The 27554-nt window shown below is 35.0% G+C and overlaps 2 protein-coding genes across 10 annotated transcripts in view; one reads left to right on the plus strand and one right to left on the minus strand.

Annotated features, from left to right (window-relative positions):
- METTL15 (methyltransferase like 15) overlaps positions 1-17483 on the minus strand; it is a 210663-nt gene extending 193180 nt beyond the window's left edge. For 2 of the 6 annotated variants that reach the window (XM_032283690.1, XM_032283689.1), the window contains exons 1-3: positions 17281-17386; positions 15325-15561; positions 12194-12480 (exon numbers count right to left, since the gene is read on the minus strand). In XM_032283690.1, coding sequence (XP_032139581.1) covers positions 12194-12463 — 270 coding nt within the window. In that variant the 5' untranslated portion in view covers positions 12464-12480; positions 15325-15561; positions 17281-17386. Of the gene's footprint in view, positions 1-12193; positions 12481-15142; positions 15562-17267 lie in introns of all 6 variants that reach the window. The other 4 variants (XM_032283687.1, XM_032283685.1, XM_032283684.1 and 1 more) reach the window with 4 other exon arrangements.
- A 7-nt stretch (positions 17484-17490) lies between these two features.
- KIF18A (kinesin family member 18A) overlaps positions 17491-27554 on the plus strand; it is a 97913-nt gene continuing 87849 nt past the window's right edge. For 2 of the 4 annotated variants that reach the window (XM_032283680.1, XM_032283683.1), the window contains exon 1: positions 17491-17651. The gene's annotated coding sequence lies outside the window, so the exon portion shown is untranslated. Of the gene's footprint in view, positions 17757-26661; positions 26777-27554 lie in introns of all 4 variants that reach the window. The other 2 variants (XM_032283681.1, XM_032283682.1) reach the window with 2 other exon arrangements.

Raw genomic sequence — 27554 nt, forward strand, 5'->3', positions numbered from 1 at the left:
ATATCTCAACTATTACCACTCATTATCTTTTGTCTGGACAAAAGCCTCATAATTAATCTGGACCAATCCATCCTGCATAAGTGTAGACAGAACTGTCTTTTTAAAAAGCAGACTTAATTATCTCTTACCTCCACCTGCCTCTCCAGCCTCATCTTGCACCATCTCCCTCTTTGCATTTTCAGTGCACTCACTCAGTGGCTTGCTTACAATCTTACATTCTTACCAAGCTCCCTCCCAGCACAGAATCTTTGTGCATGTTCTCTTTTCTCTTTGAAATGTTCTTTACCCTCCTCTTAACCTATTTAATTGTCTAGATTCTCTGGCCTTATTATTTCCCTTCAAGGAAACTTCACCAGTTTAAATTCTCCTGTTGACAGATCTCAGAGCACTATACACTCTCATAGCAGTGAAAATTTCATATTCACTTGCATAATTACTTGATAAATGCCCATTTCAACCACAAAATTGTAAGCTCCTTAAGGGCTAAGACCAGGTCTCATTTTGTTCTATATTGCATATTCAGTACTAAGTGTATTGCACCTGATATATAGTAGAAACTTAATATATATCTACTGAATTGATGAGATAATGGTCTCATTTTCACACTAAAACTGAAACTTAACAGCTCACTGCCATTTTTTCATTTCTCCCTATCCTTTATTCTCTTCACCCAATCATTGCCACATGTAACTTCTCTATGTCTCTTTCACTAGGGCCTTTCTTTTCATTCCTCCATTCAATATTTATTTCAACAAATATTGATGGAATATCTTCTACATGTCAAATGCTCTTAGCACAGAGGATACAGTGGTAAAAATCAGAAAAAAAAATCCAACCTTTCATGCTAGTGTGCCATGGAGGAAGTAGGGAAGAGAGTTGGGGGAGAAAGGAACAGACAGTTAAGAAACAAAAGAGAATGGTATATATAGCATAACATTGATAAGTGCTAAGGAAAAAAAGAAGCAAGGAAGGAGGATATCAAACATTTGAAGACGGTAGTTGAAATTTCAGATGGGGTGGCCAAGGAAGGCATCCCTGAAAAAGTATCATCTGAATAACGACCAGAGTGAGAGAATCAGCCATGAATATTTCTGAGGGATGAATACTCAAGGTTTTCTTAAGTAATGTGCTACCTACTTTCACCAAGAAAACCCCATCAATTTGCTTAGATTGAATGTATTGGAAAATTTAGTTAAGAAGACTCAATTGCTCGAAGTGAGCATACTAAGATATAAGCACTAGCTGAAAAGAAATGAAGCCACCCAAAAATACATAACCATGTGAGGATTTAGAGAAAGAAGAAATTAAGTCACTTAGAATTCCACTGTTGTGTAGAATATGGAAACAACAAATATTCTAAATAACTACCTTCAGTCGATTAAGAACAGTTTAATTAAAACTTACATAAGGTTAAGTTTGCATTTTAGAAAAATAAGATTTTAGAATATTTTTTATCCAAAAAAGAAGTTAATGAAACAGTTATAGCAATTTAAGTTGTATCTGGAATACACAATCATCCTAACTCAAAATCAAATGTCTTCAACATTGGTTTATAGTTACCTCATTTAACTAATAAATTATTCTAATTCCCTTTTTCACAGAAGTATAGTGAAAAATGTGAGAGACCTATAACATTGTGGTTTTGATTTTTTTTCCACATGTAATCATAAAATCAAATGGGTAAAATCAGTTAGCTTAGTTCCAAAATTCAGAACAGAATACACTGAAATCAAAAATGAAACAAAATTTCAGAGATTTAGATGGATACTTGTTTATCCAATTGCAAAAGACTCAGATATAATATCATAAGCACAATCAAACCAGAATAGTGTCAATCTATACACAAGATTTCAAAGGAAATGGAGCATTTGACACTATACTACTTCTTACTTCTGGCTTTCACAAGGCATATACCTTAAACAAAATTGACTATTAAATCCCTGATATAAATTGCTCAAAGAAGTTTTAAAACCTACTCTGGAGAAATCTTGAAATAAAGTATTTATTTTATATGCTATCAATCATGCCTTTAAACTCCTCAGGGGAAAGCTTAATAGCTTTAGAAAAATCTTGGATGGTTTCTATTACTAACATGATGTTACAAAAATAAGTATAAAAACAAGAAAACATTATAAAACATTCCTCTCTCACAGTTATCTCAATTCTCTGAAAAATCTGTCTGTATTTAAATTCTAAAACAGGCCCTCACAAGAGAAGTTACTTACATGTTCATTCATAAAAGTAGTTCACTATTTTGGTAGTTTTAAATTGGAGAAATATCAAGTGCTTCTACTAAAAAATGTTGGTTTCATATGTACTACTCAAAGAAGAAACTATCTTGGCAATGATATTCTATACTGGTAGAAAAATTAAAGTATTCATATAAACATCATAAAGGTCATTTAAAATAAGGGGGTGGACAACTGAAGTCGGTTTTAATTCTTTCATATTTCTGCCACAAAGTTAAGAGTAATATTAAAGCCATAGAGAAGAGACTAATGGTAGCTCAGTGCTAGAGAAAACAGAAAAAATACATAGAGAAGACAGAAATTCATGGAGTTTGTTTTCCTTTTTAATATTAACACACTGTTCCTTCAAGTCATCCTTTTAGTCTTTTATTTCCCTCAACACGTTTCTCTCCATCTTCATTTCTAAGCTTCAATCACTTAATGGCTCTAGGCGGTTTATCCCATATCTTTCTTTGAGCAATTTGTCTTCTGATACTGTCTTTATAAACATAAGGTTTCCTTGCAAGAGTGAGAGATCAATCTGGTATCAAGCTCTGAAAAATTCAGTGAGCTAGCCAATTAGATGTGTCTGGACTTCTCTGCAGAGGGTTATGAAGACAAGAACAGCATAATGTGCTCCAAATGACTGAGCACGGGCATAGTCACAAGTGCTCAGGAGGCTAGTGATCTATTCTCCAGTGACATTAGGCCAAATAGCTGTCCTAAGGGATTAAGGGGCCTGATACAAGCTCTGTAGATCTTTTAGGGTGTCCACTAGAACGTAAAAACACTTATGATTACGCAAAAGAAGCATACCGTATAACTTGATTTTTAGCTAGAAACATTCAAGTCCAAACACTCATTTGTTACAATATGGTTCCAGTAAAACACGCGCATTGGAGACATTTCCTATCATTTCCATATTCCAAAGCACAGTCAATAATACACAAAAGTACTTCACAAACAGTAAAATCTTATACAACTCTATGTTATTGTTATTAATAATATTCTTCCCAGTGTATACTGTCAAGTGAAAAATTCTCCATCTTTATGAATATATTAAATATCCATAGTTTACTTCCTTTGCTTGCCAGAAAGAAAAATATATGTAACAAAAGACAGATTTCAGTTTTATCTTGAAATTTAATTACATAGAAAACTATTACAGATGACACCGGCCAAGCAAATAGGACAAAGATAAAAAATATATGCCTAAATTAGCATAGAATTTGATATAATGACTTCTCAAACACTGAAGAACAAAACAAACAGTTTATACAGAACAAGAAAAATAAGTAGCTATAAAAAAACGCACATATTTTCTAAAGCAATATAAGAAAAATAAAATATTTAAATGCATATTATCTCCTGGTAAATAGTATTTGTTTCACCCAAAGGGTACAACTATTAGTAACTGACCACAAAGGAAAAAAGAGAGTTTACAGAACATTATAAGATGAGTCACCATAAGGCATTGCAACTTGGTTTATTATAAAATAACATTTTAAGTATGCCACTTACACCTCAGCTCAGTAGTTTGTTATATGAGGAAAAGGTAGTGGAAGAAGAATAAAATAAAATGTTGTGAGAAGTCACAAGGTCAAGGTATACTTCCTACCACTCTTCAGCAAACAACACGTGACTTAAGAGGAACAATGGTAAAAGACAGAGCCACTAGGCCTGGCCTCTTGTAGTAACTATCATTAGACTATTGATCAGGGACTAATGCTGACCTAAATAGAGAGTAACCAGTACCGAGGATGACTCATGTGTGTGTGCTTTATGAACAGAAAAATCTCACTCATTTCTCCTTTTTCTTTCTATGAACTTCTCATATACAATAAACCTGTTTTCTGCCTAGGTCATCTCTATTTACTGAACCAGAAGAATGGCTCTTAAGTAAATACAAAATTCAGATTCAGTATATATGTCTGACTTTTAAACATGTGAGCATATCATTTTTATCAACTGTGAAGCCATAATTTTTTGATTAGTTTTAAAAACTGTCGGTCCAAATTGTTTTTGGACCGACAGTTTTAAAAATTAATTTCTAATTACCTTAGAAGTTGATTTTTTTTTAAATTGTAATTTTTATATTCCAGTAGCAAAGAATTAGCTTTGGACCATGACAAAGACCAGTTAGAAGAAAGATAATTTAAAGCCATTGGATAGGAAAAAGAATTGAGTAAGTTGTTGGTCTTAATTATTTGATGTACTCTAGTAATAATTTGCTTCACAATTCAAATAAAAAGAATTATATAGTGATAAAAATGCATTAATTCAGTGGTAGAAAAACAAGCATATCTTCATGAATGCTGAATTTACTAAAAAAGATGTTATACAGTCAATATACACTGGAATTATTAAAGATTTGAATATAAAAACCAAATTATACACATTTAGTTACTTATACTTACACATTAAATGTATACATGCACACCTATATACATATATATATTAACAATATTTTAAGTGGTAACCCATGATTATGGAAAAAATAAGCATAAAAATGTTATTTTCATTTTAGTTATGAATAATGTATTTACTTCTAAAACTCTAAAAAACTGTTAAAGAGATTAAGTAATACTTTAGGCATAACTATCTCATTTACCTAAAAGACTATATCTATATCTATATATAGATATAGATATCTATATATATACACATACACATATATATAGATAGATATGTATATATATCTTGGTTATCTCTTCAAATCTTTATATATATATATATATATGAAGATCTATATCCTTTAAATCTTTATCTATAGATAATATATATACCTTTAGCTATATATAATATATATAATTATATATATTTGTATCATATATATATCTAGATATATATGAAGATTTGAAAGAGATAACCAAGAGAACTCATTTCTGCATGAGTTTTTCACATTTTTTATAACATGATTTAAAATCATGTTATAAAAAATATAATCCATAAACATTCTCATTAAAAGAAAATAGGCTAAATTTACCTGTGGGATTCATCTTCCTACTCCTCATACCAAGGCTTTCTAAGAGGAATTTCTAAACTTGATACTTTGAGTGAGTAAGATGGAGTTAATACACATTCGAGTTTTAAAAAAAACTATACTTTTTAGAACTAAAATTACATAAATATTATTTATTGATCAAATATAAGAATCCAACATTTAATTGTTGACTAATCATTTTGCATTTACTTTAACTCCCTAAAAGATTTTAAATACCTTAACAATATTCAAAATGTTCATCACACTGCCAGGCAGTACAGGTTACCTATAAATTATCCCAAATAACTACAATTATCCCAAATAACAGATAAAATAAATATGCCACTCTTTAAATATTGCATATAATAAACATCAAGCAAATCATAAAATCTAATGCTAATGAGATTTTTAAATATATGTCAAAGACATGTTTTAAAATTTTCATTTAAAAAATCTTCAGTATAGAACCTTCAACAGTAAAATAATAAAGCAACAATATTCATTTTGCTTGTTAATATATCATTACAAAACAATTGTATATTTCTAAAAATAATAAAGTAATATGAAAAATAAACTGTTTTCTTCAAGAAGGCAATTGGCTTCTAAAATGTTGTTTTATAGTATTAGTAATATATTGTTACTTTAAAGTTATGTTATAAACCATTACTAGCTATATTGGAGAGCTCATGTTAAGAATATTTTGAAACCCTTTTAAGATGTATTAAAAGTATCTTTCTAAATCTATTACACAAATGAAGCAACAACCTGTTGTATAGCACAAGGCCAAAAGACAGCACTATCCTCAGGTCCCAGTGCATAAATAGGAAACTCAATTAAGTTAAATCAACTGATAACACTAATAAACCATCAATTCAACTACACTTAAAATTATTTCTTGCCCTCCCACTAAGAGCCAGGCACCATACTGGCGCTAGGGAAACAAAAAAGAAAAAGGCATTGTCTTTATTCTTAGCAAGCTTCCAATCTAGTAACAACAAAGAAATAATTATAATACAATGTAATGCACTCCATGATTTTTAAAAGGACAAGATTCAATATAGTTAGAATGAGTAAGATTATTTGAAAGCACAACAGGGTAACAGTCAAGAATGATTTGTTGTACATTTTTAAATAACTAAAAGAATATAATTGGGATATTTGTAGCACAAAGAAATGATAAATGCTTGAGATGATGGATGACCCATTTACTGATGTGATTGTCACACACTGAATGCCTGTGTTGAGAGAGCTCATGTGCCCATAAATATATACACCTGCTATGTACTCATAAAAATTTTTTAAAAAGAAAAAAGGAGAAAAAAAGGACAAGGTTCTGAAGACGTGAAGAGAAAAGAGAGTGAATAACTTTGGAGAGAAACTTAAAGAAGGATAAGTTGATAAACCCAGATACTGAAATATGAACAAGATGTTCTCAGACCAACAAGTCACAGGCAAAAGATCAAGTATAAGGGCACAGATGCATCAAATACTATAAAGTGTATGGAAAACTGCACTGTGATTGATATACAATCCAAGAGGAGGGAAACAGAAGTTGAAGAAATAGGCAGAAACTAAATCTACATTCAGTGACATCGGGAATATGTATACCATGGACATTTGCCAATACTAAAATCAGGGTTTTTTGTATTTTAATTCACATCCCACCTCCTACCCCGAGAGACTCAGGTGTTAAACCTTTACCAGCACAACACTGGCAATGTCACACTTCAGAAGATATTTTAATACAAAGGCCACTTAATACACTACATGCTTTTTAAAACCATTCTCCAAACAAAGCTAGAATGCAATAGAAAATAAAATTTGCTTCAAAGAAACCTATATTTTAAAAAATAAGAGAGGGAAAACACAATATCAACAGTCCATCCCATCTGAAATTTTAAGTTATTTCTTAAAAAGAAAAAAGAAGTATCTCCCTCTAGGTGCTATGCCATTGGTACTGTCCCTTAGAAAAGTTTCTCTTTAACAATTTAGGGCCAAACAAACTCCTTTCATCAGCCTTCAGTATTTAAAGACAGAAAACACATAGTTTTAGTATTTTTCTCTCTGACGTCTCATTTCCATTAAAGATTACAAACATTTTTAAATAAAACAAGTAAAATACTGCTACAAATCTTAAGAAAATTCCATTGTACAGAGCATAATGCATTTAATAAAGAAAATTATCAAAGTTGGTACTGTAACAACTATAGAAAATCTAACAATTATAAAAAGTAATACTAAATGTCATAACTTAAAATAGGTAAAATACTTACTTTGAAACATTTATAAACCAAACCCAGCAACCTTAGCCTATTTGACATCATAATCTATTTTGCTTCAGTTTAAGAGCCAACTTATTTTCTCAGCCTTTCTATCTGTTTTCTCATCAGTTTCTCCAGTTACTTGATCAAACCTGGCCTGCCACACTGACACTGAAATGATGTAAAAGTCTTGAGCCAGAGAAGCTACCTCACTACCCAGGGGACATTCCTTTTATTGGTGCCTCACATCTGTCTTCTAGTTTACTTTGACTTTTATTCATTCAATTAAAACATAACTACAAAGCCATCATGTGGCAGGCCTTTTGCATTCAGATATTTTTTAATACTGTTATATCAAAAGTTTCATCTGGAAATTCACCATTGAAGGTGAAGTGGAAAACGGTAATAGTAAGTAAGCGATTGATACAAGTGAGTGTATGACTCATAGTTTGCAAAGGAAAATGATTTTTGGGAAAAGACTTGGGAAGAAGAGAAGCAAATAATGGATTATGGATGAAATGAAGACCTTTCCTGTCTAAGGACTGTCACCAGTTCTTTATTCCTTGAAGATTAAGGGAATGGTGAATAAAGCTGTCTGCCAGACAGCAGAAAAGGTAAGAAATAACATTGTCTCTAAGTGTACCTCACAAGAAAGTTTTCAGATATAACATTGATAAAATTAAACTTTCTATAAAAAGTTACTAGAAAACCCAACTCAAATCAGAACAAGGAAAATGTCAAAATAAACCAACATTACATTTGTCAGGTACTTGCACAGAATGAAACAGCAGTGTAGGTCAAGTTGTACAATCATCTAATTTTATTCCACTTGGTTTTAGGAAAAAGTTGTATACTATACTGATTTGCTAGAAGACGTAACACAGTGTGTTTCTGTTTGTTTTTCTAGTCCGTGGGTTAGTGCAAAATAAGCATTTGGCTTTGTTACTAGGGTTTAATAAATTAATACAATGTACTTTGGTTTTTAGTTTCAGGGACAAGTTCAAGCTGCTGAATTCAGTTCCAATTTTTACTAACTGCCCTACCCTTTCATACACACACACACACACACACGTGTATATACATATATACGTGTATATACACACACATACATATATATACATACACACATATATGTACACGTATGTGCATATATAGATGTATATATACGTATATGTAGGTGCATATGTATATGTATGCATCCATATGTATATTTATGTATGTATATATATACACACTAAAATATATCATATATATTTCAATATACTTTTTTTAAAACTCACAGTTATGTATGGATTTTAATTGTTATCCCTGCTTTATGGATCTTTTCAAAAACACCAAGAGAATTTCATTTTGATGAAGTCACATTCAACAAGAAGTTTTATCCAATTTAATATTTTAATTTACATTTTCATGCATATTTGGAGTCCCACTACATGACAGCATTGAGCTAAATACTTTGTACACATAAATTCATTTAAGAATACTGGGTTTAGCTGGGTGCAGAGGTTCACACCTGTAGGACCAGCTACTCAGGAGGCTGAGACAGGAAGGATCACCTAATCCCACGAGTTTCAGACTGCAGTGAGTTAATGATCACACCACTGTACTTCAGCCTCAGTGAGAGAGACAGATTCTCTCTCCAGAACAACTAAAATTTTAAAAATTTTTAAAAAGAATGCTACATTTATTTTGTTAGAGGTATACTGTCTGAGGAAAAGGTAAACAATATTTTTATGAAGCAACCCATATCATATCACTGATGGATTTTGTATGAACAGCATCCAGTCGTTGTAGTACACCTTATGCATATAGCTTAAATTTAGCTCATGAAAACTGTCTGATCCAACATGAAAATTTCAGAAAAATGAAAAGCTGGGTGTGTGCACACATGCACATGTTTCCTAGACAAGAGCTTCAAACCCAGGCAATCCAGTTCCAGAATCTTTGCTCTTAACCACTAAGCTATATGTTGGAAAAAGAAGAAAGGTGTGACATAAAAGTAACTGATTTAGATAAAAACAGTAGCTTCTAGAATAAGGGATCACATTTCTGACGTCAGTACACTAAGAAATATAAGAATTATATTATCTCTAAAAATTGAAGACAATTTACTATACTTTCTTCTCTTGTGAATATACATCTCAGAAAATTTCTAGTTTTTTCTTTTTGAATATTAAATCACTTAACATTTTTAAAGAGATCACACTTTAATTTAATTAGATCTTATCTAATTTAATCTAGATTAAATATTTAACTTATGATGTAAGGTCATAGTCTAAGATCTTATTGAATCCTTAATCCTCTCTGTCCATAAAGAGAAAAAGACTTACTTAAGATATTGGCTTAGGAAATTGTGGAGTACTTGTATAACCAAAATCAGCAGAGTTATGTGTGTATACATGCATATATATATATAAATATGTGTGTGTGTGTGTTTATGCATGCTAAGGTATATGTATATATGTATACACACACACACCCCTGTATGGGTATATACACATACACACACACGGTTTACCCTTGAACACCACAGGTCTGAACTCTGAAATTCCACTTATTTGTGGATTTTCTTCAGCCTCTGCCACTCTTGCAACAGCAAGACCAATCCCTCCTCCTCTTCCTCAGTCTATTCAACAAGAAGACAAGGATGAAGACTTTCATGATGACCTACTTCCACTTAATAAATAGTAAACATATTTTATCTTATGATTGTCTTAATAACATTTTGTTTTCTCTAGCTTACTTTATTGTGAGAATACAGTATATAATATAAACAGCATATGAAATATGCTGTTTATAGCTGGGTGCAGTGGCTAATGCCTGTAATCCCAGCACTTCGGGAGGCCGAGGCAGCTGGATCACTTGAGGTCAGGAGTTCGAGACCAGCCTGACCAACATGGAGAAACCCCATCTCTACTAAAAATACAAAATTAGCCGGATGTGGTGGTGCATGCCTCTAATCCCAGCTACTCCAGAGACTGATGCAGAACAATTACTTGAACCCAGGAGGTGGAGGCTGCGGCGAGCCAAGATGGTGCCACTGCACTCTAGTCTGGGCAACAAGAGCGAAACTCTGTCATAAAAAAAATATGTGTTTATGTTTTCAGTAAGGTTTCTGGTCAACAGTAGGTTATTAGCAATTTGTTGGAGAGTCAGAAGTTATACATGGATTTTCAACTGTGTAGGGGTCAACACCCCAAATTCCCACATTGTTCAAGGGTCAACTGTCTGTTAGTTTTGTTTCTCTGGAGAACTCTACTGCTTCAGGGTAGTTGAAAACTAAGGCTTAGAAAACAGGGAACAGGAATTCATATTCATATCTTTGTCTCCAGTCATTCCTGAAAGGATTATAAAATAAAATTCTGAAGAAGCTCTGCTGGATTCAGTTTTCATACACTAACCACTCAGTCAGTGTAATGTTATTTTTCTTTTAAAACTGTTATTTGACAAAACTAATCAACTCTGAGGAACAGTCACAGACTAAAAAAGTTAAACCTAGAGGAATTCCACTCCTAGATATATATACCCAAGAGAACTAAAAACATATGTCCATACTGAAACTTACAAGGCCAGGCCTGGTGGCTCATGCTTGTAATTCCAGCACTTTGGGAGGCCAAGGCAGGAGGACCACCTCAGGTCAGGAGGTCAAGACCAGCCTGGCTAACATGGTAAAACCCCATCTCAACTAAAAATACAAAAATTAGCTGGGCATGGTGGCATGCGCCTGTCATCTCAGCTACTCAGGAGGCTCAGGCAGGAGAATCAGTTGAACCCAGGAGGCAGAGGTTGCAGTGAGACAAGATCATGCCACTACACTCCAGCCTGGGTGACAGAGCAAGAGTCTGTCTCAAAAAAAAAAAAAAGAAAAAAAAAGGAAAGAAAAGAAAACATGTACAAGAATGTTCAGAGTAGCATTATTCACAATAGCCACAAAGTAAAAACAATATAAATGCTCATTAATAGGTAAATGGATAAACAAAATGTGGCATACCCATACAATGCAATGATTTGGCAATACAAAAAAGCCAAGTACAGATACATGCAATACCATGGAAGAACCTTGAAAATATGCTGAGTAAAAGAAGGCAAATAAAAAAGACGACATATCTATGATTCGATTTAAATAAAATGTCTAGAATAAGCAAATCCACAGAGACAAAAAAATAGATTAGTGGTTGTCAGGGGCTGGGTGAAGGATGTCACTGGGGTGTGAACACTAATGGGTATGGGGTTTCCTAATAGGGTGACAAACACATTCCTCAACTAAATAGTGGTCATAACCTTATGAATACAAATTCTCCTCAACTTACAAGGGGGTTATGTCCTGACAAACCCTTCATTAGTTGAAAATACCATGAGTCAAAAATGAATTTAGATACTTAACCTATCAAACATCATAGCTTAGCCTAACCTACCTTAAACACGCTCAGAACAGTTACCCTACAGTTAGGCAAAATCATCTAACACAAAGCCTATTTTATAATAAAGTTATTGACTATCTCATGTAATTTATATGAATATTGTAATGAAAGTGAAAAGCAGCATGGTTGTATGGTACTCAAAAGTACAATTTCTACTGAATGTGTATCACTTTCACATCAACCATCAAAATTTGGGGTTCATCTGTATACTAAAAAGGCCACTGAATTGTGTATCTTGAAATAATGAATGCAAAGTTTATCTCAACAAAAAAAGTGTTAAAAAATTAAAAATCAACTCACCTGTCCTTTCTGCGGTGACAAACAATGAACAACTTCATCCACCATTACTGGAATATGTAATTTAACCATAGTGTCAAAATTTCCGTCTTGAGATCTACGTAACTCCTGGGCTTGAGTTTGATCTGTTTGCTCATGGGCTTCATATTCTTTATATTTTTCTACTGTAGTATGTATTCTTTTTGGCCAGACAGCTAAATTAGGTATGCCAGATTCCAACCAACATTTAAGATATTCTTTATACGTTCTACAAAAATATTGATACCGAAGCATTCTGTAGGTCAACAAATCTAGGAAAAAAAAAATTAAAAATGATTGGATTTTTTAAAAGAATGTTCTAATACTTGGGGAAAATAAATTAATATGCAATATTTAGTGCATCAAAAAAAAAATGAAGACTCATCATTTGAACATCTTAAACAAGTAAAGGTGACTAACCCTTCTTATATATACAAAGCGAGGAATGTAAGAGGACGCAGAGACATAATTTAAACATTAAAAAATTAATTAGGTCAACATTTTTATAAAATATACTTTTCTGAATTTTAATTAAGGCTAAAAAGTAGATTCAGTGAATTAAAACTGTTTATTTGAAAAGTAATCAGAATGACTGAATGGATTATAAGTATCGTATTTTAGGTTTATAAGGTCTTTTATTTTAAGCTCCTCTATTTGTCCTTCTCATAATGCTAAATTCTCATGTTCAAAGACTATCCCTGGAAAAAGACTATGCATGTATATCCAAAAAAAAAAAAAAAAAAGCTAATCAGTCTATGAAAATCTTGCAGAATCATCATATTCTCTGATGAGATCATCTCACCATATCCTGTATCAGTGGAATGTATATCAGTTTAAACTATAGCTGTATAAACACTCAACTGAGCACACTTTGGTATTTCATATCTACGTTTAATTATCTGTCCCCTGCACCAAAAAAAACAAATAATCGATACAGTCCTTGGATTTACCATACGTGCTCCATTTTCTTCAGCAATCCATAACTCTTTAAAATGCAGAAGAAAAAATGTATTTATGTAAATATATTAACAGGAGACCTTCTGAAAACATCATGCATTTTACACCGAGTTAGTTTCAAGCAAAGTTTTTGATACTACCATAGTAAATACCCAGTTAACATTATTCTTTCCTCACAGGTTATTCGTTATTTAAGAATAAGATCCACACCTTTGTGTACAGAAAATAAGATGCACATTAGTGCTTAATAATTGTTTCTCTGAAGAAAACAAATGAATGGATTAATTCCAGACTCTACAGAATTAGCATTGTTATCAATTCTCACTTTAGGAAATTTCACCTATCTGAGTGACCCCAACAAAAACCATATGTTCTCAAAATACTACAAGGAGCATAAATCCCACTTAAATATATCTGTCTTTCCTTTTGCAATAAAAAAAAAATTAAAAACATTGAAAAGCTGATCACATGTAATAAAACAGAAAGAAAAACAAATATAACATCAAGAAGATGTTACCTTGAGAATACTATGTTAACCTTAACAAAGCTGTAATCTACCAAATTATGTGGCCAATGTGACACCGAAAAAATGTGTGGGAAAAAAAATGAGTGATCTAAGTAGATTTTTCTATGCTTGGCAGCAACAAAATAGCCAAATTATTAATTATGCCTAAAGTTTCTGGAACGCTTATAAAAGTAAGCTCAACTACCCTCTGACTTAGTGTTTCTAACAGTTTACAAAATAATAGCTAACATTTATTTAGCACTTACTAAGCACCACTTACTATTATAACCACACTACATGCACCACCTCATTGAATCCTTACCACAACTCTTGAAATATTATTGTTCCCATTTGATAGATGAGAAAAACAGATTAGTAATTTGCCAAAGGCCACATAGCTAGAGAGCTGTAAAGCTAAAACTGTAACACAGTCTATCCCCAGAGCCGGAACTCAATCTCCGTGCTATAAACATAGTCCACTGGAACTATTTAATGCACTTATGTAATTTAACAGTACTTCAATTACATTTACTATATATTTGCAATATCTCATAAATTAGATTCATTTTATTAGGGAATCGACATCCTGTGGCTTGGGTCTGCTCCACTTAAAAATAACAGTATGCTGCGGAGTTCCCAGTAAATGAACATATAATGCACAGGCCTAAAAAGTGAAATCTGGAATATTTAAACAATCTACCCTGTATGTCTAGATTTTGACAATTAAAAAGTAGTATCATCAATTTTAAAATAGGAATAACAACCATACAAAAAAAAAAGGGTAACAGAAAAAAAAAAAACTATCACTTGCATTTAATTTTCTTCTACTGCATTCAGCTTCTATGTGTTTATTCAACTATGGTCAAGGCACGAAGCCTGAATATTTTATTATGAGCTAATTGGCTGCCAATTTGGGTCAACCTGCAGAAAGGGTGACAAACAGTTCGTTTTCCTTTTGTTGCCTTCAATACCTCCCCAAAAAATTGGAAGGTGGGGGAATGGCATGCTCTAAAGAGAATTATTTTCTTCTCTTTTGGAGCCCAGCTTCCTACCAGACAACTCAGAGCTTTCCTGAAGTCTTCTAGGAGTCAGCCACCCTAAATGATTTAAAATTAAGTTCCCTCTGGTTATAGGAAGGAAGCAGGGAGTCAGGAAAACTCCCTCTGTGCTGTCCTAGCTGAGTCATTAAATTTTCTTTACAAGAAAAGTTCACTTTTGGCTGTTGAGAGCACAAAATTGGCCAGGTTACTCTTTTAATTGTGAAAACACACAGTTGAGTAATGCCCATGAAGACTACTCCCTCAAGGGCGCTAACAATTATAATCATTGCAGTTTTCTCTCGCAGGGAAATCCTGTTAGAAAACGTAATTTTTAAGGACAAAAACGCGACGTGGAAGCTGGCACACGAACGCTGAGAAAGTAAAAGAGGTTCTAAGGAAAGAGAAAAATACGCTCTTTCGCCTAAGAGTTACCCTCTTACGAGGAAAAACTATTCGGAAACTTCCAAACTCAGGTTGAAGGCGTGTTGAAGAGAGCGGCTACAGGGGCGTATATATCCCTTTGCTCCGGGCGAATCCAGCGACCCCTGAGAGTACTCCCAAAGGTTTGGTGGTTTCCAAAAAGAGTTCCCGAGACTCGGTCACCTTCTCCTCACCTGAGGCACGAAGACTTCTCAGTTGGTCTCCAACTTGGGCCAGTGGCTACCACTACGGTGCCGGAGAACCTGAATTTGCCGCACGTCTGGGTCCTAATCCTGGGGGAAACTTGCAAGGACGGACAGCTTGGGTCCACGTCCGCCCCAGCAACTGACGACCGTCTGCCTTTCGTTCCGCTGCTTCCAGCCTCGGCTGCCAAAAGGTCCTGTTGGCGCTGGGATTTCCAAACGACTTCCCTGGGGGAAATAAATAAGACCTCACTATTGCCATGTTTAAACTCACATTTACTTTTTCATTTTTTTTTATTTTCATTTTTTGGTCTGAAACAACTTTCAATCTAACTTTTCATTTATCCTTATCTCTTCGGTTTACAATGAATGTATATCGAATTTGTGTTCTGATAAAACTGCGATTTTTTTTTTAACTAAAAGTGGGAATTTCTGTCTCATTAGCTCTATGTTTAGAAATTACAAGTAGCAAGGTGGCACAGTGGTGGCATTGATTGTAATGTCAAAATCTCTCTGCTTGAACCAAATATGCAATTCCTTTAAAATACAGACCTCATCATCTGAACACTGCTAAATGGCAAGTGTGTAACACTGAATTTGAAATCTAAAGTACTTGGATTAGGCGTGAAAACATCTGTGGCACTAATAAGCCTTATACAATCTGGGCGTCAAAAAAGACAAAATTTAAAACACTTCTATTCTTCACCAATGATCCATGCAATTTTACAAGCAACTGGCAAAATATACATGTTTTCAAACTGGATTAAGATAGTCTCTTAATGTCACTTAATCCAGAAAGTATTTCAGAGACAAATAACTCAATTCTGAATTTCCTTGCCTGTATAGTTCAAGACAAAATTTTGTGTCAGTGATTTTCTGAAAACTTCAGTTTTCTCTCAGAAAAATGAAGATAATAGTATCTATATCTCATGGGCTGTTTTGAGAATTAAACGAGAGACCGTATGTAAAGTGACTAATAAAATACCTGGGAAGTCATAAGGTAAAGTACTATACAATGAGTGCTTATTGGAAATAAAGGCATCTTGATTTTATTACCAATCCCAGCAGCACACAAATAACCGTTTCATTAGCTAAGATACACATAATACAGCCAAATATTAGTAGCTTTATTGATCCTCTGCCTGGTGATCAGAAACAATCATATGGCATGCATCATATAAAATACACAATACTCCCGATTTTCCTCAACAGGAAATAGATGTCCATAATATGGCGGTTTCAATATATTGTTGCATTTATAATACTCTGCATGGGTATGAGTCATCCTATTTATAAAGTGATATTGAATCAACAGAATATAAGCTCCAGGAGGGAAGAGTTTGATTCTATTGTATACTACTGTGTGTCTAAAATCTGAATAAATATTGAATGGATACAATAACGGAAATATATAGAACAACAATGAAATTCAGATACTATCATTAAAAATAACCTGCCAAATAACGATGTTATTTTAGCAAACATACTTCCCATTTGTTCCAGTTATTTTCTCTCTTTTCAAAGTGTATGTTCTGAAATAATACCTACAACCTGGGACTTAAAAAAAAAATCACTTCACCTAATAACAAACCAAGCCAAAATCTTTAAATACATTTATTTTGTTATGCCATCATTAGAGAATGTAAAAAGCAACCAAAAAGCATACAGTTTCACAGTCAGTACTAATGGGAGTAAGCTTCGAAGTCCTGAGAAATGAAGCCTGAGGCCTCAACCCAAAAGTATCTCCAATTAATTCAGCTAAAGAGACCCCACATTTTGGCCCAGAGGGATGTGTCTTGAAGAAACAGGTCCCTACAACTTCCTGGAGGCCTCGCTACTCTGAAAAAAGAAAAGAAACACCCAGAACCCATTAATCCACACCCAAACTCCACCTCTCCCCCTAGCAGAGGGTATAAGCCAACCCCTGCCCGCACCAGTCTCACTCACACCCTGAACTCTGGGACCAGTCCCTGCACCCGCCAGTCCAGAGGTGGCCTGATGATCTCAGGTTGCTGCCTCCCACCAGCAGTTCCGGCCTAGCCCCGCCCACCTTGGCCACCTCCTCCGGAAACGGCCGCGCGCGTTGCCACGGTGACTAGTAAGCAAGGTGGCTTCCCCTGCGCCGCGAGGCTGAGCTTCTTGGCGCCAGGCTGCCGCGAGCCGTCACAGCGTCCGACGTGATGACATCACAAGGGCGGCAGCCAATGAAACGAGGTGCCGAGGAAGCTGGCTTGGGTTTGAATATTGTGGTTGAGTCTGAAGCGCAGGGAGGCGGACATTTAAGTAAAGTGGTTGCAGGAACCTCGCCTGGGCCTGAGGTGAGTGAGAGACACGGGAAGGTAAAACTGGTCTCTGGGACGCTCCTTTTCATGACTTGTCTCATTGGTAACGGAGGTCCTGCCGCTTCAGGTCTAGAAGACCAGGTGGGTTTCTTGACAGACACGGAAGGGTTGAGGTGTGGGGGATCAGGGTCCCTGGGGACAAAGTGAAAGGAAAAAGGGATTCGAAGAACCGGCTAAGAGCATAGCTCTGCTTGACCGTAACCCTCGACTGCTCAACTGGAAGGGCAGCGATCTCCCTCATTAAATTCTGAGAGGAAGTCGTAAGTTTTAAAGGGTGTCTTGGCCCCTTTCCCAGACCTTGGCAGAGAACTTTAACTGTCCATCATCTTGCAGTGTGAACTTTTTTTCCGGACTCCAAATTCGGAGAGTTTTGTTTCATACGCACACGTAAGCGCACCCCTGGCCTTACCTTTCAAACTAGGAGCTTTTGTTCATCACCTCATAAAACTTTTGGCTTACGAGCTTGAACTGTTAGCTTTGCACTGGTTAGCCGGGAACGCCTCCCGAGCCCCAGTTGTAGGTAGCATTCAAGGTAAGACCCGCTCTGTCTAACGGGATTGCCGAGGATCAGAAGAGATACGGAAGAGATAACTGCTTGGCAAATTGTAAACACATGAGAATCCATCCTGTAGTCTGTTCTTGGTTTCCGCAGGACTTTTTTTTTTTTCTTAGGAGCTCATTAGTCGCTCATTTACAGAGAAACCAAGACTTACTGCTGTTTACTATATGAGAAGAGATTATTTGACCAGAACGGACTAATTTTGTGGTATAACATATAGTTTAACTATGGAATAATTACATAGAAATTTAGGCACCCTACAGATTCTAATTGTGTCATTCCACCATATCCAGCCTCCTGTTTTGTTTTTGGAAGGTTTTTGTGAACTTTGGTACTAGAGGATGTGAGATCCAGTGACTAGATAATGCTTCTTATTAAGTTCATATTATTTTGTAAGCACTGTCTATTTCAGTAAGAAAAGATCATCTACAAAGCACAATCACAAAGAAAAACAACTTTAAAGATTATCTGCCTTTAATAGTAGTAATTAATCTCTTCTACTATTTATTTATTCATTTATTTGAGACAAAGTCTCACTCTGTGGCCCATGGCCCAGGCTGGAGGGCAGTGGTGTGATCACAACTCACTGCAACCTCCACCTCCTGGGTTCAAGCATGCCTCAGCCTCCCTAGTAGCAGGGATTACAGGTATTTTGCCACCACACTCGGCTAATTTTTGTATCTTTGGTAGAGATGGGTTTCATTATGTTGGCCAGTCTGGTCTTGAACTCCTGACCTCAAGCCATTCGCCCACTTCAGCCCACTAAAGTGCAGAAATTTCAGGCATGAGGCATGGCACCTGGCCCTTTCTTTTCTATTATTGAAAAGTATTTACAAATGCATAACATTTTTGTATTAAAAGTGCGTCTTGTCTCGTCATAGAAATACCCCAAATCAATTAAGGGACACAATAAAAGTGACTTTTTGCTGACAACTGTGAAAACTAAAAAGAAGAAAAAATAGCTCAGCTGTCAGTGCCGGCCCTCCCTCTAGTTGAACTTTTTATCTTCCCTGATGGTCGTAAGTTAGTGGGAGTAGTGCCTCCAAGATTGATACTATTTCAGAGAAAGCTTTAAGATGGATAAAGACTGGATAGGTTTTAATAATAATGGATGTTATTAAAATGGAAATAATACTAGAACCTACCTTAGGTGACTATTATAGGATTGAATGCAATGATGAATATCAAGTGTTTACCATAATGCCTTACACATGGAGTGTACATACTCAAGTAATAATGCTGAGTATCGTCTTCAATCCCATACAATGTTAGTTGCATCTGAATCTAATTCAGGTTTGAATTTGTATTTAATAAATCATTACTGTCACTTTACTTATGTATCATTGTTTGGAAGCATTCTCTTCTGATTCCAGTAGAACCTAGTTGTTAACATGAACTTTGGATTTGTACCCAGTAAGGAGTTTGTGTTTTATTCTTCTGGTGAGATGTCATTGGAGACTTTAGAACAGGTGAATGCCATGTGATGCATAACATGATCTGAATGCTTTTGATGAAGGTATCAGTGAATACAATGAATTAAATAAAATTTATTATAGTACTTTCATAAAATTAGTGGTGAATCTTTAACTTAATTGACTTATGTTTGACATTTGGTTCCCCACTTGTTAACGTCATCTTGGAAAAGTTACTTATCCTAAGGCTAAGTTTTTGTTTTTGTAAAATGGAAATAATACTGTAACCTACCTTACGTGATTATTATAGGATTGAATGCAATGATGAATGTCAAGTGTTCACCATAATGCCTTACACATAGAGTGTACATATTCAAGTGATAAGCATTGTTGTTCATTATTAATAATTATCACCATTAATTATGGAATCTAAGCATTGTTATATAAAAGCTTACTTACTGAGAATGGCCACTGTGTGATATCTGACAAGTACAGAGAAATCATAATCAGCTTTAACATTCGTTCAAGAGCTCCTGTGCCAGGCCCTGAGGTTTCTATCAAAAGTAAGCAAATATAAGAGAGTAGTACCAGAAACTGATTTTTGAGGGAAATGGAGAGATTTTTATCAAAGGGTATACTTTAAGTTACAAGATAAATAAGTCCATGACATTTAATGTACAGCATGAATGGCGATAGATGTATTAATTGTGGTAATCATTACATAGAGTATAAGAATACGAGATCATCATATTGTACATCTTGATTATATACAATCTTTGCCAATTAAATATTTTAAAATTTCTAAAATAAGCAATATATATATATTTTTTTAACTTCTGTAAGAAAATTTCTGAGGGTTATATATTTGCATCAGGGAGATTAGTGATTAAGCACTTGACCTTTAGATTCAGTCAGTCTGAGTTCGTATCTTATGTCATGGGCTTCCTCAGTTGTGTGACTTTAGCCAGTTAATTTCTCTGTACTACACTTTCTCTCAATAAAATAGGAGTGACAGTACAGTGTTTATGTCATAGAGTTGTTATGAGGATTTAATTAGAGTATGTCAGCTGTTTAGCACATATCTATTTGTGGGCTACCAGCTCAATAGAAAATATAGCTTATTGTTACTAAATGAACTGCCGCGATTAAGGTAAATTCTAATAGCGGATATTGTTGTTGTCTGTTTTGAAATAAAAATACCTCGACCTTGTTTAAAATTTAAACAGTACAAAAGAGCATGAAATAGAAAATAAGCCTGTCTCTAACTCAAACCTTCATATTTCCCCTCCATGAGGAAAGTGGTATTATCAATTTCTTGTGTACCCTTCTGGGAATGACCACACATACATATATATATCTTTAAAAAATACAAATGATAACATGCTATAAGTCTAGTAAATCTGTATTAGTTTATTCATTCATTTATTCAACAAGTATATATTGGGTCCTAAACATTTGACGAGCAGTGTTCTAGGTGCTGGGGTGCAGATGAACTTCATGCTCTCTCAGTGCTTACATTCTAGAAGGAAAACAAGCAATAAGTATGTAACCAGATAATATACACTTTCCAGTTAGTACTAAATTTAAGGAAAAAAATAAACCTGGTAAGGGATTGGAGAGGCAAAGGCAGGGTGACACTTGAATAGATTCTTTAGGGAAAGCCTCTGTAAAGTGGTATTTGAACAGAAACCTGAATAATGAATTGAGGGATTACAATTTGCAAATATCTGGAGGTAGAACCTGCCAATAAGCAAAAATACAAAGCCAGGAGGCCAAAACAAGAATGAAGTCTTTTAGGAATATTAAGAAAGTCATTGCAGCTAAAGCAGAATAATTAAGTGGGGAGACAACAGTAGAAGTCATTGTCAGAGAGATAGACAGGGCCATATGTGGAATTTACAGGCTATGGTAAGGAGTTCATATTTTATTCTTAGGGTGAGAAGTCACTGGATAGTTTAGAGCAGGTAAATCACATGCAATACATGATCTGAATGCTTTTGAAGAAAGTATCAGTGCATTCAATCAATGAATTAAATAAAATTTATTATTGTACTTATATATAATTAGGGGTCAATCTTTAATCTGGGGTGATCACTAGCTGTATATGTTATAAGTTAAAGATCAACGGCTGGGCACAGTGGCTCACGCCTGTAATCCTAGCACTTTGGGAGGCCGAGGTTGGCAGATCTCCTGGGGTCAGGAGTTCAAGACCAGCCTGACCAACATAGAGAAACCCCATCTCTACTAAAAGTACAAAAAATTAGCTGAGCGTGGTGGCACATGCCTGTAATCCCAGCTACTTGGGAGGTTAGGCAGGAGAATTGCTCAAACCCGGGCGGTGGAGGTTGCGGTTAGCCAAGATCACGCCATTGCACTCCAGCTTGGGCAACATGAGTGAAACTCTGTCTTAAAAAAAAAAGAAAGATTGACCTGTTCACCTTAGTATATTACCATGCAAGCATTGAGGAGAAATAGATTTTAATACCTCATTAAACGTTACAGAGGCATGAGCTGTTCTACATAAATGAATCTTCCAGAAAATTGAATATTAGCCTTGGTAAGTAATAAAGAATTCTAACCACACTCAATGATGAAAATAAAACATGATCTTCCCATTTCTTTAATTTTCTAAACAAGAAATTGGGAACATTATTTCTTACCTTTTTCTTTTTGATGCCTCAGAGTTCTCATTGTGATTGCCTGTTATTGTCAGCTGTTGTACTCTAATATGTTATTTCTCTGGGAGATATACATTTTTCTGTTTCCCTCTACTCTAAATGAGTAAATTGCTTTTTGGATTCTGTGAGTACTTTTGATAGTTTATTAATTCATTCATTGGTATATTTGAAAATTTACTATATACTAGACTCTCTACGAAAGACTAGGGATATAAAGTAAAAGCCCCATTAGCTGTCATTTCTTATCATTCTCGTGTACCCTTTTCTTATCATGCATAATAATCATAAAATTTAGGAGCTGGAAAAGGACCATATGTATCATATAATCTAACCCTTGCGTTTTATACATTAGCAAGTGAAGACCCTTCCTTAGCCCCTTCATTCTTCTTTCTTGGTTACCCTACTCTCCCTAGACTAGACAAATATTTTTCTTCAAGTTGAGTATCAATTATATAAAATGCTTGGGACCAGAAGTGTTTTTGAATTTTTGAGGGTTTTTTTTTTTTTGAAATTTTTGCATTATACTTACTGGTTGAGTGTCTCTAATCTGAAAGTCCAAAATGCTCTCAGGAGCATTTCCTTTTGAGTGTCATGTTGGTGCTCAAAAAGTTAGATTTTGGATTTTCAGATTTGGAATGATCAACCTGATTATAATGAACAATGATGTTAGAAGCGTTTGTCTTTTATGTTTTAGTTCGACCAATGAAATTCTACCAGTTTGCTCTTTTGATTCTGTTCAACAAATACCACTTAGGAGTAGATATGGCAAAATTGATCAGAGATTATATTACTATCTTTGGAACAGTTGTTTGAAAAGAATTTGTGAATCCACACATTCTTGCACAGATAACAATATTTAGGCTTTTCTTTTGCTGTTTCATATTAAACATTATTAAGGAATTTACTCACTGTGTGCCTTATTCAGAATCAACTAAATGATCATTTCTTTTAGTCAGCCATCCTAGAAAACAAAGAAGGCATCACGTAATAATACAGGAACAATCTTATTAAGTTCTGCAAATGTAAATATATTTGAACGTAGATTAATTTTTACATTTGATGATTCTGTTGACCTTAGGCATTTTTATTAAGAAAATTCTATTCACTTATTTGTTTTTAAAAGATGGATAAATACATGCTACTTTAAAAATTAACATCAATGTCTTTGTTAAAATATGCAGCTAGTTGTGAAACAAAGTTATATTTGATATTATACTTAAACTCTGTTGACTAAAAGAGTCAAACTGTAAATTATATGAAGAGATTTATTCCGAACCAAATATGAGTGACCATGGTCCATGACACAGCACTCAGGAGTTTCTGAGGGCATGTGCCCAATGTGGTTAGGATACAGCTTGGTTTTATATATGTTAGAGATGCATGAGACATCAATTAAATACATTTAAGAAATACATTTGTTTGGTTTAGAAAGGTGGGACAACTCAAAGTGGGGACTTTCGGGCTATACGTAAATGTAAACATTTTCTGGTTGACAATTGGTTGAGTTTGTCTCAAGACCTGCAATTGATAGAAAGGAATGTTCAGGTTAAAGATAAAGGATTGTGGAGACCAAGTTTTATTCTGCAGAAGAAGCTCTCAGCAAACTTCAGAGAGAGAGCAGGTTGTAAAATGTTTCTCCTCAGAGCTAAATGGGTGCCTGGCTTTAGTTGATCATCTATTGGATCTGCAAAGAAAGGAGGAAAACAAAGAGGGAAGGGGATGATGCTCTGTAGAATCTGGATTCTTCCCACAAGATACTTTGTAGGGCAATTTCAAGGTGTGGCAAGGAAATATGTTTTGGGGGTTAAATATTTTTTCCTTGTCCCTTAATGTTATGCCAGAGTCAGATTGAAAAGCAAATCACAATATTCAGGGTCAGATAAAATGCATCTGATGAGAATCCATGGTTTGTAGGGCATGACTCCCCAGACCCTTTAGGTAGGAATTTAGGCAAAATTAAAAATCAGAGCTTAGTCCTCCTTCTTTTAGGTAATTGTCCAAATTTCTCCCTGGAATGTTACCTAAATAATCCCCCTATTATAGTTAACCTTTTCCCTATAATAATACTCGTCACAGTTATACCTTTACATGTTTGTATCAATATTTATTAATATCTGTTTTCCTCACTACTCTGTAAATAATATAGCAAGCACTTGTAGTTCATGCTCTGTATCAAGTATTGTTCTAAGTGCTGAATCTTTACAACTTTGTGCGGTAGATACTGTTGTTAGTCTTACTTTACAGATGGGGAAACTGAGCCACAAGGAGGTGAAGTAACTTACTATCACAGTCAGTAAGTTATAGAGCGGGGATTTTAACCTAGGCTGCCTGACTCCAGCATGTAATAGTTGTAGTGAATTAATTAACTAATTAATTAGGGAGGGATATCCTCCAGCCTTGAGATTCTAAGGTTTATTTTGAAATAATCACTTAGTATTTAATGTTTACGTTGTTAACCCTTTTATTTATGTATAATTTATCATTTAAAAATAGTATATCTGTTAAAGTTAAAATATTGTTGAATATTAAAGTTTTTAGAAATGTATATAAGAGATAGTTTTCGGTATCACAAGGAATATAGGGCCTTTAATAGACAGGGTAGAGAAATGCTAAACATCCTCTAATAAACAGGGCAGCTCTAAACAAGGAAGAATTGTCCTACCCAAAGTGCTAGTCATGAGCCCATTGAAATAAAACTCAAAGATGAGCTCAGTCTCTTTGGGTGGAAGAAGCAGGAGTGGGGCAGATAGGAAGAGAATTGATATTTATCAAATATGTTAATACTTACTTCATTTAGCCTTTGCAACAATCCTATGAGGTAATATCTCTTTTATACAAATAGAAACCTGAGACTCATGGGGTTAAATAATTTGTCCAAGGTCATAAAAGTGAGGTGTAGGTGCTTTGTGAGATTTTGCTAGACCGAAGCTCAGAGATGTAGAACAGAGTAATAATTCACCTGGGACCTGACTGTTAGAATCCAAATGACCATCCCTTCCTTTTCAGTGTTCTATTTTTGGCTAAAGACAGAGTCTTAAAAAGCCAAGGATATGTCTAGCATCTGCTGCTTTTAGATTCCTTTGGCCTTATTTGAATTCTGTCCAAAATTATATGGTTAAGTGTTTTTGTGACACATTTTAGCTTTAGTATTGCTGTTATTTCTCCTATTTAAAAAAAAAACAAACAAACAAAACATCTTTTGACCCCCCTCACCCCACCGCTTTTCCTCTCACTCACACCATTTTTTCCTTCCTTTTGAATAGCCCTTTCCATATCCCTTGTCTCTGAGTCTTGTCCCTTCAAGATTTTTTTTCCCACCACTACCCCAAAATTGCTTTTCTCAATGGCCTCTGTGTTACTAAATCCAATGGTTAATTCTCAGTGAGTACTTGCCCTATTAGCAGAAGTTTGTTTTTTTTTTTTAAGTTGGAGTCTTGCTCTGTCGCCTAGGCTGGAGTGCAGTGACACTGTCTTGGCTCACCGCAACCTCCACCTCTTGGGTTCAAGCAATTCTCCTGCCTCAGCCTCCCTCCCGAGCCCGAGTAGCTGTGACTACAGACACATGCCACCATGCCCAGCTAATTTTTTGTATTTTTAGTAGACACAGTGTTTTACCATATTGGCTGCTCTCGAACTGGTCTTGAACTCCTGACCTCGTGATCCACCCCCCTCAGCCTCCCAAAGTGCTGGGATTACAGGTGTGAGCTACCACACCTGGCCAGCAGTATTTGACATAATAGATCACTGTTTCCTCCTTGATTTAGGATTTCCCACAAGTTTTTAAAGCTTAATACTTCATTAAGACTGAGAACAGCCTTAATTTTCTTATTTTCTTAGCTTCCACCTGCCCTGACATTTCCACCTGGATGTCTGTCAAAACTCTGAGACTTAAGCTATCCAAAACTGAACTCCTGATCTGACCTTGCTTCAGCCTCAGTTATTTCCATCTCAGTTGGTGACTACTTTATTCTTCTGATACTCAAGGCAGAAACCTTGGAGTTATTCTTCAATCCTGTCTCTCTCTTTCACTCCACATCTACATATCAGTAAGTTCTGTCACCGTTACCCTCAGAATAAACCCAGAATCTGACCACTTACCACCTCTTTTGCCACTCCCTATTCTGAGACGACAGTCATCTCTTGTCTACATTACTTCAATGGGCTAATCTGTTATATTACATACATAGCAGGGAGGGTGATCAGATTATATCACTCCTGTGCTCAAAACGACTTCCAATGGTTATTTGTCTTACTTAGAGTATGAGCCAAAATTCTTTTAACGGTCCCGTTTCTCATTTCATGTCTTAGTACACTCTCCTTTGCTCACTCCATTCTAGCCAACATATAAAGCACCACTTTGGCATCTTTCTCTCTGTGGGGAAATGCTTCCTACAATGTCTGTATGACTAACGCCCTCACCTCCTTCAAGTCCTTACTCAAATGTTGTTTTGGGTGAGTTTATTCTTTTTTGTCTCTTTTAATTTATAAATGACAAAAAGAATTGTGTAAGTTTATAGGGTACAATGTAATGTTTGATACATGTATACATAGTGGAATGAGCATATCACGCTAATTAACGTATCCATCACCTCACCTACCATTTCTTTGTTGTGAAAACATTTAAAATGTACTCCTAGCAATTAACCATGGTCACCTTGCTATGCGATAGATCACCAAAACTATTCCTCCTGTATAACTGAAACTTTGTACCCCTTGACCAACATTTCCCCTTTTCCCACCCATTCCACCCTCCTCAGCTTCTAGTAACCATTACTCTACTTCTCTGAGTTCAGATTTTTAGATTTTGCATATAAGTGAGATCATGTGATATTTGTCATTTTGTGCCTCGCTTATTTTGCTTAGCATAACACCCTCTAGATTCATCCATGTTGTCACAAGTGACAGAATTTTATTCTTTTTTAAGGCCGAATGGTATTCCATTAAGTGCATATACCACATTTTTCCAATCTGTTCATCTGTTGATGGGCACTTAGATTGTTTATGTATCTTAGCCATTGTGAATAATCTTGTAGTGCACATGCCAGGGCAAACATGTCTTCAACATACTGATTTTAATTCCTTTGGATATATACTTAGAAGTGGGATTGTATTATCATACTAAGTCTCTCACCTCCTTTTGGTCCTTACTCAGATCTTGTTGTTTTGGGGGGTTTGTTTTGTTTTGCAATTTTTTGGTTTTGGGGTCTTTAGATTCTAGATTATTTTCTTT

The sequence above is a fragment of the Sapajus apella genome, unplaced genomic scaffold, assembly GCF_009761245.1.
Source record: "Sapajus apella isolate SASKATOON/1434 unplaced genomic scaffold, GSC_monkey_1.0 scaffold14, whole genome shotgun sequence".
In the NCBI taxonomy this organism is placed as follows: Eukaryota; Metazoa; Chordata; class Mammalia; order Primates; family Cebidae; genus Sapajus; species Sapajus apella.